At 40.6% G+C, this 12055-nt stretch overlaps 1 protein-coding gene across 1 annotated transcript; it reads left to right on the forward strand.

Annotated features, from left to right (window-relative positions):
- The first annotated feature begins 380 nt into the window (after positions 1 to 380).
- Positions 381 to 11837, forward strand: LOC107656350 (uncharacterized). The gene is made up of 5 exons (XM_016444152.1): positions 381 to 1232; positions 1774 to 1826; positions 1914 to 2014; positions 2324 to 4405; positions 11828 to 11837. Exons 1-4 carry the CDS (start codon positions 448 to 450, stop codon positions 4088 to 4090), a joined length of 2706 nt encoding a protein of 901 aa, XP_016299638.1. The 5' UTR covers positions 381 to 447; the 3' UTR covers positions 4091 to 4405; positions 11828 to 11837.
- Positions 11838 to 12055: the final 218 nt, after the last annotated feature.

Below are 12055 nucleotides of genomic sequence, written 5' to 3' on the forward strand. Positions count from 1 at the left end.
TTTGTTTCAAGAACCAAAAATTGGTCTTAGTTATCTAGGTGTTTGACGCTAAAATACAAAACCACAAGCATTTAAAACTCATAGTTACTGTTTTATATAACCCTTGAGCCAATTGCCCATGTGACAACTAGCCCCAGTCTCTTCTACATTTCCAAACAGAAGCATTGTGTTGTTTCAGTACAGATACACATATATAATTCAAAAGCATTTATCAAGGCTATCAGGTTCAGCAGACGACATGAACACATCAAAGTGTCCCACGTCTACCAGACACTAGTGACCAGGAAGTCCAGCATAGTTCGGCAGCACTCGCAGCTATTTTTAAGCCTGGCAACCACACAATGGTCAGCTGCAACCTGATGCTCTGTGCCTAGTCACATTGCGCGTGAGGGTTTAAGGCGGTTAGTGTTGTTCTCTCAGGCTTTACCCATCCAGCATTACCCAGGCATGTCTGGGGAAGAGCTTGTACCCTCCGTGGTCTCCTGCAGCCTGGAGCTTCCCATCTGTATGGACTGGATAATGAAAAACAATGAGGAAAACATAAAAGTGGAGAAAACGGTGGACCGGATATTAGAGGGGAGCTCTGGAGATGAATCCGAGGAGGTGAAACCTGACCCCCCACCGGTAGCCATACGAAGAAAGGTGTCATTTGCGGATGCCTTTGGTCTGGACCTGGTTTCCGTGAAGGAGTATGACAACCAGAATTCATCAGAGCTGGAGGTAAATAGTAGAGAAGCTGAGGAATACTACATCTCTTGCCTCTTCAATATCCCAGCGTTGCACCAGAACATGGAGGTGAGACTTCAGCAGCAGAAGTTGGAGCTGGAGCGCATCGAGCTGCTCCCTGGATCCACCACAATCCGCGGCATCATCCGCGTTCTTAACCTCTGCTTCCACAAGGCCGTCTACGTCCGTGTCACTCTGGACGGCTGGCAGAGCCACTTCGACCTGCTAGCAGAGTACATGCCTGGGTCCAGCGATGGCGAGACGGACTGTTTCTCTTTCCAACTCGTGTTGATGCCTCCGTTCCAGGTCGAAGGGTTGCGGGTGGAGTTCTGTCTGTGGTATGAAAGTCCTGTTGGAATATTCTGGGCCAACAATGGAGGGACGAACTACATTGTCTTCTGCCACCAAAGACAAAGGAGCGATCTGAAAGAGAAAGAGAGTGAAAAGGAGAAGTCGGTAGAGGAGAGTAACCAAAAAGGTATCAGGAGCTGCCTTAAAACAACCAGGTGGGGAACACTGCAAAAACATACATTCGAATCATCACTATTACTCATGCTTAGTGTTAAGGATTTGAACTTTGGTGTGTAACTCATCCCGGATGTGAATGATACAGTAAATCGGACTGTTGAAGAGCTGTTACTTCTACCAAGTAATCAGACTTACAATTTTAGCCTTGTAGATGAAAAAACTGTCCAAAAAATTCCATATATGTACACTGGAAGAAACAAATAGTCTTTAAAACAGGATTGTGTTGCTATGCAGGATAGTAATCGCAAAGCAAAACCTTTGGCAACCACCCAAAACATCCTACCAATTGCATAGCGGCACTTAAAATGATTCAGAACACCATACAGTAGCGGAACTAAAAACCAGCCTTTTACGCTTCATGGCTAAACTTTGTTAAATAGGTCAACTTAATTTTTGTGTAACTCAAAACTAAATGTATTTCTCTGGTTGTTCAATCAAGCACTTTTTGTTTTGACTGGAGATGGTATGTTTGAACACATGGCTGGTGAGTGTGATTGAAAACTTGCCACATATTTACAGTAAAAAGACCTACTGGGAGGCGACACCTGCAGAGGCGAGCGGTGAGATCTCAGGTGGGTTTCTTATGTGGAGATCTGGGAATAGGGAGCTTTGATTCTGAGGACAAGAGACCGAGTTTGAGTTTTTTTTTCTTTCTCCAGAACAAGTCACACCCAAGGCCAGGCATACTAGGGAGAACATAACAGAAAAAGAAGTAGGAATCAATTCCTTCAAATCCCTTAAGGACTGCTGCAAAACTCTGGTAGGGTCAATGAGTGCTCTGTCAATGTCCAGAGATAAAGGCGGGCATTTAGAGAGGTAGTTCACCAATAAAAGGGGTAGTTTGCCAGAATAAAACCAGCTGTTTTTTTCTATTGATAAATATACAGGCTTTGAACAACTGGGTGAACGATCTCTTTAAATGCAAAGTAGGAAGTTATTAGTAAAGATAAATTCATTTTGCATTTTGCAACATTATATTCCACTCAATAAGTGCCTCTCATTACAAACATGACATAATAAAGTCTGTTGAAAACCAACTTTTCTCTCCATATTGTCTCTTTTTTGACAGGTGGATCGTCGTAGGAAACGTCAAGCTGCTCGTTTGGCACACGTGCAGGACTACTTCACTCAGAAAGCAATGGAAACCCAGAAGGGATGTATTTCCAACACAGATGAAAGTACCACATCCATCCCAAGGCTGAATATACCAAGTAGAACCGACTTGCCGGTTGTCCACGGCCAACAAGCCGTGGACACGCCACCAATACTAATGTACCACCAGATCTCTTTGCTTTCCCTGGATTGGGGCAGTACCACAACAACACCCCCCCAATCAAACCCTCCAGATGCCTACAGTGAAACAAGCCATCAGGCAGAAGATCACCTAGCCATATCGGCTTCTAAGGCCTGGGAAGCTTTTCTTAATGGCACTGATACGCAGGACCAAGTATGTGTTCGTCCTGAGTCAGAAGTTGTAGCTTTAAGGGCCAAAGTTGTAGTCGCGACGGAGGACAAGGGAGCTGAGAAAGACCCCAGTCAAGAGTCTGCTGACAGGAAAGCAATGGAAACTGTAAAATCTGATCCTGTAGAGCAATCAAAGGATCTGAACATGAGTCCTTCTAGAGATCAGGTTGTGGATTACCAACTAGTGAAAGGGCCAAGGGTCACTACCCTACCATGTTCTGCCCAGGGATCGGAGCCAGAGAGGGCGGTAAGTGAGTTAGAGGCATCTCATTACCGCCAAGCCCCACATCATGAGCACACAAGCGGATCTTTGAGTCAAGACACGACCAAAGCAAGCCCAGGGGGCGAAACTCGAACCACACATGACACTGAGACTCAGAATTCAGAAGCCGGAGATGGAATCGCACCTGAAGAATGCATGGGCAGCTCCGACACCTCAAAGGTTAAAGAAAACACACACAGAGTGGTCAAAGACACCCTGACATTTACGGAGATCAGGGACGTGCCGCTCACAAATAGACAGGCCGAGGGATCTTCTTCAGAAAGGAAGGATATAAATAAAGACGCCAGCGAGGAGCAGGTGGAAATGAGGGCGTTTTGTAGAGAACTACATGAAGAGGAAACGGAAAGCAGTAGAAAAGGACAAGATGAGACAACTACGGATCACAGCGCAGAAATACAGAGCGTTTCATCGTGCGAGAGGGAAGCATTTAATGAGAACGAATTATGCACGTCGAACAAGATTTTTAACAAAGACGGTTCAGAGCTATTGAAAAACGAAGAGAGGCGTTTTGAGGCAAACGAAGGACTTAAAATGAGGGAGCGACTGAATGAGACGACTATAGAACCTGCTAGTGCTGAAGAGCTTGTAGAGGACTCCCAAGCAGTGGATGACAATTGCACAGATGGAGAAGAGAAAGAGTTTGAGAGTCATGCTACCAAATTTGTACCCACCCACTTACCTACCTATCCAACAGTTAGCGTTTACCCATCCAGACACCTCCTTCAGACAACATCTGCAAAGGAAAGAGAGGTCACTTTTGCAGAGGAAGACTTTGAGCTTGGGAAGACCCTCAGAAACTTTCAAGAACCCCAGCGACTGGATGAAGAGGATAAACTCTCCACGCCGTTACCCAGCATTCACCTGTCCTGGGTGGACGGCAACAACAGTAGGCTGTTATCATGGTGGAGGGAGTTCTGCTCGCTGGGTCACATGGCCAAGGCTCTTGTGTATGCTATTCTGTTTGTGATCTTCATAACAGCGTATCTCTACGACCTACCGACCTGCATGGCCCTCTATCTGTTTTCTCTGTGCTGGTGGTGCGGCCAGGGCATGAAGCAGCGTCTGGACGGGGCTGTCAATGTGGACTGAGACCAGACAGGAAGTTCTTGAAAGTTTCTGAGGCAGTTCTTGTCAAATTGTGTGACTGAAATTAAAAGTGACACAAAGTGATTCTACGGGCCCAAAATCATTTGACAAAATGAGATTTAGGTGGCATTTTTGTTTCTTTCTTTCTCCTCACTTGTGTTCCCATTAAAAGTCCCATTTGAAACAGGAGTCTTTTAATATAATCCTAAATTCAAACTGCGAGAATAGTGGAAATGTGCTAATCCATATTTTGTGATATAATTAAATGACAGAAACCCTCTTGTAATGTCAAAGGAAACAACTGTTTTCACACATATAGTCAAAAGTATACAGTAGATACTAAATCTTTTCATTTTTGAGCTTTTACTTCTACCTTTTTACAAGTTTTTAAATTAGTCTTTTTTGCCTTGTTTTCCAGTAAAAAATAAGTCCTTAAAAGAAGATAAAATTACTACACAAGCAACAGTACATAAGATATGAATACATATTCTGATTTTCATTTAGTGCATCCTGTAAAAGTGTAAAAGAAAAAAAAAATCAGACAAAATACACTGATATTAAAGACTGATATTTTGTTTCTTACTTAAACTAAAAGCCTAAAATTTTAATTTACCAGATTAAGTGTCTTGATTGTAATGCTGGTGCTGGAGATTGGAAGACCTCCTTGTCTCTCTCAAATGATTTAACCTTGTTCGTCGTTCCTAATACCCCTAGACTGGGGAGCGACGAAACAATACAAAAGCATTTCATCATGAGCCTTTGTATCAAAAAGTGTCATGGGGATCAATATTCAGTCCCAAACTTTTGACTGGTACTGTACCTTTATATAATGTTTCACTGGGTTCATACAAAGGCATACTGAATGCACTATGTAGCCTGTGAGGACACAGCTGCATTTCATGTCTCTTTGGGGATGTATGTGACAGACGTGACATTTCCTGCAAATCTCATCATGTCTCTGTTCCCAAAAGAGAGAGGGAGAGAGACAGAGGCTGGGGAAAGAATGGGGCTTCTCGACCCTCTGATCTGTGAATATAACTCTATATAATTCATAACTGATAGCCTTAAAGGCATAGTTTATGTACAGGTAAAAATTCCCCTCATTTACTCACCCTCATGTCTGCAGGAACACAAAATGAGTTTTCATACTCTTCCCCATGCAATTACAAAGAATCTTTAAAACGCCATTAAAACATCATAAAGTATCATAAAAGTAGTCTATATGTGAATATGGTGCAATCTATAATGAGCCTAATTTACATAAAAACATTGTGTGTTTGGGCTCAAAAGAATGCATGATTTTTATTCCTTGTTGAACTGGATTATGGGTGTTTAGTGAAGACGCTGAAATACAACACTGTTTATTGAATTTGCCAGTGTGTTGGTCTTTGTATGTGCTTGTTTTAATTTTGGACAAATGCAGATCACTGTTTATATGTGAGTGTGTAATAGATATGTTCTGTGTGTGTGTGTGTTGCTGCAGTCATATGATCCAGTCTACTATGACTCTGACCTTTCGGTGTCTGGCTGCTGACCTCACGTCCAACTCAAGCTCTTCATACAGAAAGAGCACACATTCATAATTTCACTGTTATTAATACCTTTATTCACCGCAACATTTACTAACATTAAGAGCACTAAAATCCCCAAAAGGAGGAAGCTAAGAATTATATTTTTATTTATTCACACATAAGGCATAAGGCTGAATAAGGCTTATACTGCTAAAAAAAATGATACTGTATTACCATCTAAGGACATTCAAAGGGCAACTAAACTTCTTAAATGTGTTTTTAAACTTGTCTGTAGCAAATAATGTCATTTATGTACTGTCCTTCTATACAATTTCATGTATTTACATTGCATACAGTGTTTCCAGATGATCCAGGCATTCACACATGGTATTTTATGTCGGTCTGCAGTAGAAAAAAAAAAAAAAGAAATCAAATGAAAAATGTTTCAAATAAACTGACCACTAAACACTGTCTGGAATAAAAACAACTCAAGTTAATAAATAATAGTCACCCAAAACAAATGAGCACTTACAGTTATTCATAACAAAAGAATTTGCACCATTTTTAGTTTTAATATGCAGTTTGTGCTGACCAACGTCATGACAGACAGACGTATGTTCATTGAGTCTTCCTGTGCATTTCCATTGAGCTCAGCATGGTTTGTTATTAAAGTGACTCAGGAGGAACATGATATTCCCAAACCCCACTCACAGATGAAAGACACGTAAGCCACGAGATAAAATATCGCTACGATCACATGCGGGATTTTTTCTGAGGCGTGAATACTTCAGATGTTTCATGCATGCTTGCTTTGCAGTTAATTATGTGTTACGTGTTGGCACCCTTTCCCTTTTTTTCTGAAAGTACAGGCATCTTAAACTTCTAAAAAGTCTAAAAGTTGCTGAGCTTCACCAATCTGCATATATTGTCACATTTTGCATTTTGCAGTATGTGCCAACTTCATGACAAACATGCCCTTATCAAAATTAAAGTTATTGTAATCTAAATAATTGAAAACAATATTGCATAATTAAGATTGTGACTTTTTATTTTTTTATTTTTATTTATTCTCTATTTTTGTATTTAACTTTTATTTACAGTTTGCTTTATTTTTACTTGTATTCTATTTATTTTTATTTGATTTGCACTTTCATTTTTTACTTTATTTGTATTTTCAATTTTTGTTTTCTTTTTTTTGTATTTTATTTGTATTTTTTGTATTTAATTCATACTTTTATTTTTTTATTTTATTTGTACTTTAATTGTGCTCTATTTTTATCTGTACTTTGTTTTTTTACTTATAACATTTTTTTGTTTTGTATTTTATTTCATTTTACCTTATTTTATTGACAAAGTAGGGTTGCAGCCACTAGATGGAGCCACAACAGCACTTTTACTCCTGACAGCTCAGACTGGAATAAATAAAACAGTCAGGAGGAAATTTGCCTTGACAGATTGTGCTGGGTCAAACACTCAGGCACCAATGTAAGCCAATGAGATGTGTAGCTGCCACGTAGAAAATTGTAATAAACACAGATATTGATTGAATATGTTTGTTTTGGGGACTGAAAGGCTAGAATTAGCTCACTGCTAAAACAGAGCAGGCTACATGACACACGACGGCAGCACGTACCGCTGAGATCTGCCTCGCTTTCTCATACACGCACACGTCACACACATAAAACACACACAGACACAGCCATCCGTCTTCTCGCACGTCCAAGCACAGAATCTGGGTTACATCCTGGGTATCCCAGGAGGCCAAGTGCTCATACATCATTATTGAAACATCCCAAGCTCCCGAGGACGGATCACACATGCCTCCTAACGCTCTCTAATCTTTCTCTCTCCCTCTCTGGGTTACGTGTGGGCTTGCCAAGTTACCTCATCCGTCCCCATACACATTTATATAGTGTTGTGTATGTTTCCAACAGGATGTAGAGCGGCGTTCTGCAGACTCTGCAGAAATTGTGGAAACTGCAGAAGCAATCAAGTTAAACGACTGTCCTTTCATGCTAGTCACAATAATGCTACTTTTGATAAATAACCACAGTTGCTATGTTTACTTTACATGCAGCCTAATGATTCATTAATAATTTGACTAATAGTGCAATCAGAATGAAAAGCCTTCTTTTGGCTTGAGAAGGTAGGTCATAACAAAAAATAAATAAATAAATAAAAATAAATCCTCTAAAACCACCCAACAAGACCAGATAAGACCAGCAAAACATCTTAGTCTAGTTTAAGAAAGTTATGGATCCAACTAATTTGAGTTAAATCAACCTGGAAAGAAAACATCTTAAACCAATTTAAACTGGATTGCTGGTTTTAGCTGGTCTCCTAGCCTGTTCAGACTGAATTGTTGGCAGGTTTTAGAGAAGTTATGAGTGCTTTTCTGTCAGGACCACTATCGTCAAAGATGATTGACAATTAGCATACAGTTTGGATTGGCGGTATGGTTCCGTTCTGGGCAAGAACTCCCTGCGCATCCATGCAGCCTAGCATGGATGAGAGCAGGGAGAGCAGCGATAACCCCCCAGGGTAAACAGAACAGAACCAACATAAATGTATTGCAGATATCGTTAAGTTCAATAATGTTATGTACACATTTTAGAATTAGTCTGATTCAAAGGAGAATCAGAAGGCTGAATCCTGACTGACAGAGGAGGAGTTGGGGATGGAGGAGGGTAATTAGCTATTGAGCAATGCGAAAACTGCTGATACTACTGCGGGACCTTATATATGAATACTTAGATAGGTGTCGTGTTCCCATAGGTTGATGGGGATCAGCTGAGAGTCAGCTGATGCGAGCTTGACTAACGTGACCTGCCAGAAATAACGCTACGCTAGATTTCAGCTAATCAGACTGGACCAGATGGACAACCAGCTAAAACCATTATAAACCAGATAAGACCAGCAGACCAATTTTAGGACCTTTTTTTTTGGCAGGGTAAATCTTAGAATACATCATAACATCTCTAGATTTGCAATGGCAGTTGGATTAAATTACTGGCGATCTGAACATAGCCTGGAACAAAAACATCTTAAACCAGCCTAAACTAGTTTGTTGGTCTTCAGCCAGTCCCCTAGATTTCAGAGAATTTGGTGCAGTTTTCTGCTGGTCAGACTTTGAGACCAGATTGATGACTATTTAAGATCATCATAAACCAGCTAAGAACATCTTTGGCTGGTTTAGGTTGACCTTTTCAGCAGGATAAATCGTAAAATATATCTTAAAATCTCTAGATTCAGAATTACAGTTGGATTAAACTGACAGAGGTGTTGCAGACTTTAACATAGCATAGAAAAGCAGCATCTTAAACTATTAGCTGCTCTCCTAGCCTGCTCAGACTGATCTTTTTGCAGGTTTTTAGAGAGGTTTATAGCACTTCTACTAATCAGACTGGCAGAACAGATGGACAACCACCTAAGACAATCATAAAACAGCAAAGACCAGCAGACTATGGTTTAAAATGTCATTTTCAGCAAGGTAAGCCTTAAAATCAACGATAAAGTTGCTACTGTAAATGATCTTTGCATGCACATACATTTTGTACATTATGACCTGACGTAACCCTTCTGGTTCTAATCCCGTCACTTGCTCTGAGCGGGATTCGAGCATTTCTAGCATGGAAGGCGTGCGCTATCAAGGATGCTAAAGACAGCAGCCTCTAGCATCAGTCGCTAGTGCGCCTGTTGAGATCAGGGCAGTGAGGTTTACCTGCACAGCTCTTACTAGCTGGCCTCCGTTACACTGAGACTAAACATACATTTTCATTATATTGTAAATTTAGCATAAATAATAGACTCTGTATCCGCATTCAGACTTTAGGTTGATAAAAATAGACATATAAATCCTCTCATGATGCTTCTTAAGTCACTATTCACTCTGTGCTATCAGTCAGTCAACTGAAGCTTGTCTGTCACGTGGATCCAAAACCCTGAGAATGAACAGAAGATGAGAAAGAGAGATAGTGAAGGAGGAGAAGTATCGTAGGTGTTTGGAAGTGTGCCCATGGACCCCTAGGGGCCTCTGTGGTGCCCTGGTGGCGGTGAATTAATCACGACGAGGTGTCATCTTGTGCTACGGTGCGGGCCCTCAATACGAGGAGACAGGTCGCTCCTGAGACAACGTCTCATGGGAAATAGGGGTTGACCCGCATTGTTCTCTCTCTCTCTCTCTCTCTCTCTCTCATTCACTCACTCACTCTCTCACTTAATTTGGGCTTCCATTGATTTGTAAGAGCCAATCACTTCAGTTTGTTTTTACGGTAATTAGTCATCTGTGAGTTCACAACAGACTGCAATCAGCAGTGCGCGTGTACCTGCGGCCCCAGATACCTCGGCAGCAGTCTATACCAATTAGTGAAGTGTCAAGACGAATGAAATGTTAGCATAGCGTTGGAGCTGTGGGCTAGTGGTTGATGCATTACCTAAGGTTTTTCTTTTTGGACATGGGACCATAGCAATAACATATTGATTTGGACATTAATGTTTGCTAAAGTACTTGAGGTGAGTTGGGTGCTCATACAGGAAATGTTATTTCGAATCCGACTCGCAACATTTTCCAAACCCCTGTCCCCCATCATTTCATGTCCTTTGTTTTCCCTGCAAGAGTCTGTCCTACCCATAATGACTAAAACCAATTATTAATAATAATAATAATTATAATTATTATAATTATGCTTTGTTAGGACAATACTATTTCTAGTTAATAATAATAATAATAATAAACAACTATTGTTACTGTAATAAACATTAATGCTGTTGTCACTACGACTACTATTAATAAAATGTATTTTATTATTAGTGCTGTTGTTTTTGCTATTACTTTTTTTTGCTGAATGACTTTTTCACTTCGCGTGTTCTGGATTTTATGTTTTTGACAGAAACCTGGCTTCATGCTGGTGAGTTAACTCCTTTTTCTGAACTTCTTCCTCCCTGCTGTGACTTTCTAAGCTCCCCTCGGACCACCGGCAAAGGTGAAGGGCTGGCTTCTGTGTTTAAATCCGTTTTTCACTGTCAGGAGATCTCGGTGGATGCCTGCAGCAGTTTTGAATTACAGCTTTTTGAGACAAACTTTCCCGTGACTGTGTTATGTGCGGTGGTGTATCGACCTCTAAAGTATAATAAGGATTTTATTTAGGATTTTGCAGACTTTGTAGCTGGGGTTTTATTGAAATATGATCGCTTTTTAATTATTGGTGATTTTAACATACACGTGTGCTGTGAATCCAAACCTCTGGCTAAAGATTTTCTCAATCTTATTCATTCGTTTAATCTCACGCAGTTTGTCACTGGTCCGACCCATGAAAAAGGTCATACTTTGGACCTTGTGTTGTCTATGGTTTATGTGTTACCATCAGTGAAATATGTGACATAGGTATTTCAGATCACCTGCCTGTGTTATTTACTGTGGTTGTTCCCAGTTCGGAGATCTCTACCTGTGCTTCTGCACGCAGTGTTCATGCAATTAACCCTTTAACTGACTCACAGTTTTCTATTGCTTTTAAAGACTCATTGCTGTACTCGATGCAATCTCGATGATTGTAATCTCAGTGTAGAGAAATTCACCGTTTTATTTGACTGTACTTAAACTGAGATATTTGAACTTTGTTGCTCCGTTGAGAACCCTTTCAGAACCCTGATTGAATGACATTACTCGCTCTCTCAGACGCGCCTGCAGAATAACGGAGAGAAAGTGGAAAAAGGATCAACTCAGAGTCTTGTTTGATATTTTACAGGACACATTACGTAAATACCAGGGAGCAGTAAAATCTGCTAAAACAAAAATGTTTTCCCATCTTGTAGCCAATAATAGCCAGAGGTCTCAGGTTCTTTTCAATGTTTTTAACTCTCTTGTTAAAGGGATAGTTCACCCAAAAATGAAAATTAGCCCATTATTTACACACCCTAAAGACATCATAGGCGTATATGACTTCTTTCTTTCAGATGAATCCAATCGGAGTTATATTAAAAATTGTCTTTGATGTAGTTCATCAGTCCAAAAGATGTGAAATAAAGTGCATCCATCCATAATAAAAAGTTCCTCACACTGCTCCGGGGGGTGAAAAAAGGCGTCCTGTAGTGAATCGATGCATTTTTGTAAGAAAAATATCCATATTCAAAACTTAATAATCACTTTAATGTAGCTTGCGCCAACAGTTGTACACGGAAGCAGCTCCGGGCAGATGACGAAAGATGTCGGCGTTGCGCATGCGCCGGTGAGTCTCATGAAAACCAACGTTTGTTTACAGGAGCAAAGGAACTAAGAAGCAAATATTCCTAACCCTAACATCTAGACTAGACTACTGTAACTCTTTATATTTTGGATTGGATCAGTCTTCTCTTCAACGCTTACAGTTAGTCCAGAATGCAGCAGCTCGGCTCTTAACTGGGACTAAAAAGCGTGAGCACATTACCCCAGTTTTAGCTTCGCTCCACTGACTTCCTGTCC

Source organism: Sinocyclocheilus anshuiensis, unplaced genomic scaffold (genome assembly GCF_001515605.1).
Source record: "Sinocyclocheilus anshuiensis isolate Anshui unplaced genomic scaffold, SAMN03320099.WGS_v1.1 scaffold183, whole genome shotgun sequence".
Classification (NCBI taxonomy): Eukaryota; Metazoa; Chordata; class Actinopteri; order Cypriniformes; family Cyprinidae; genus Sinocyclocheilus; species Sinocyclocheilus anshuiensis.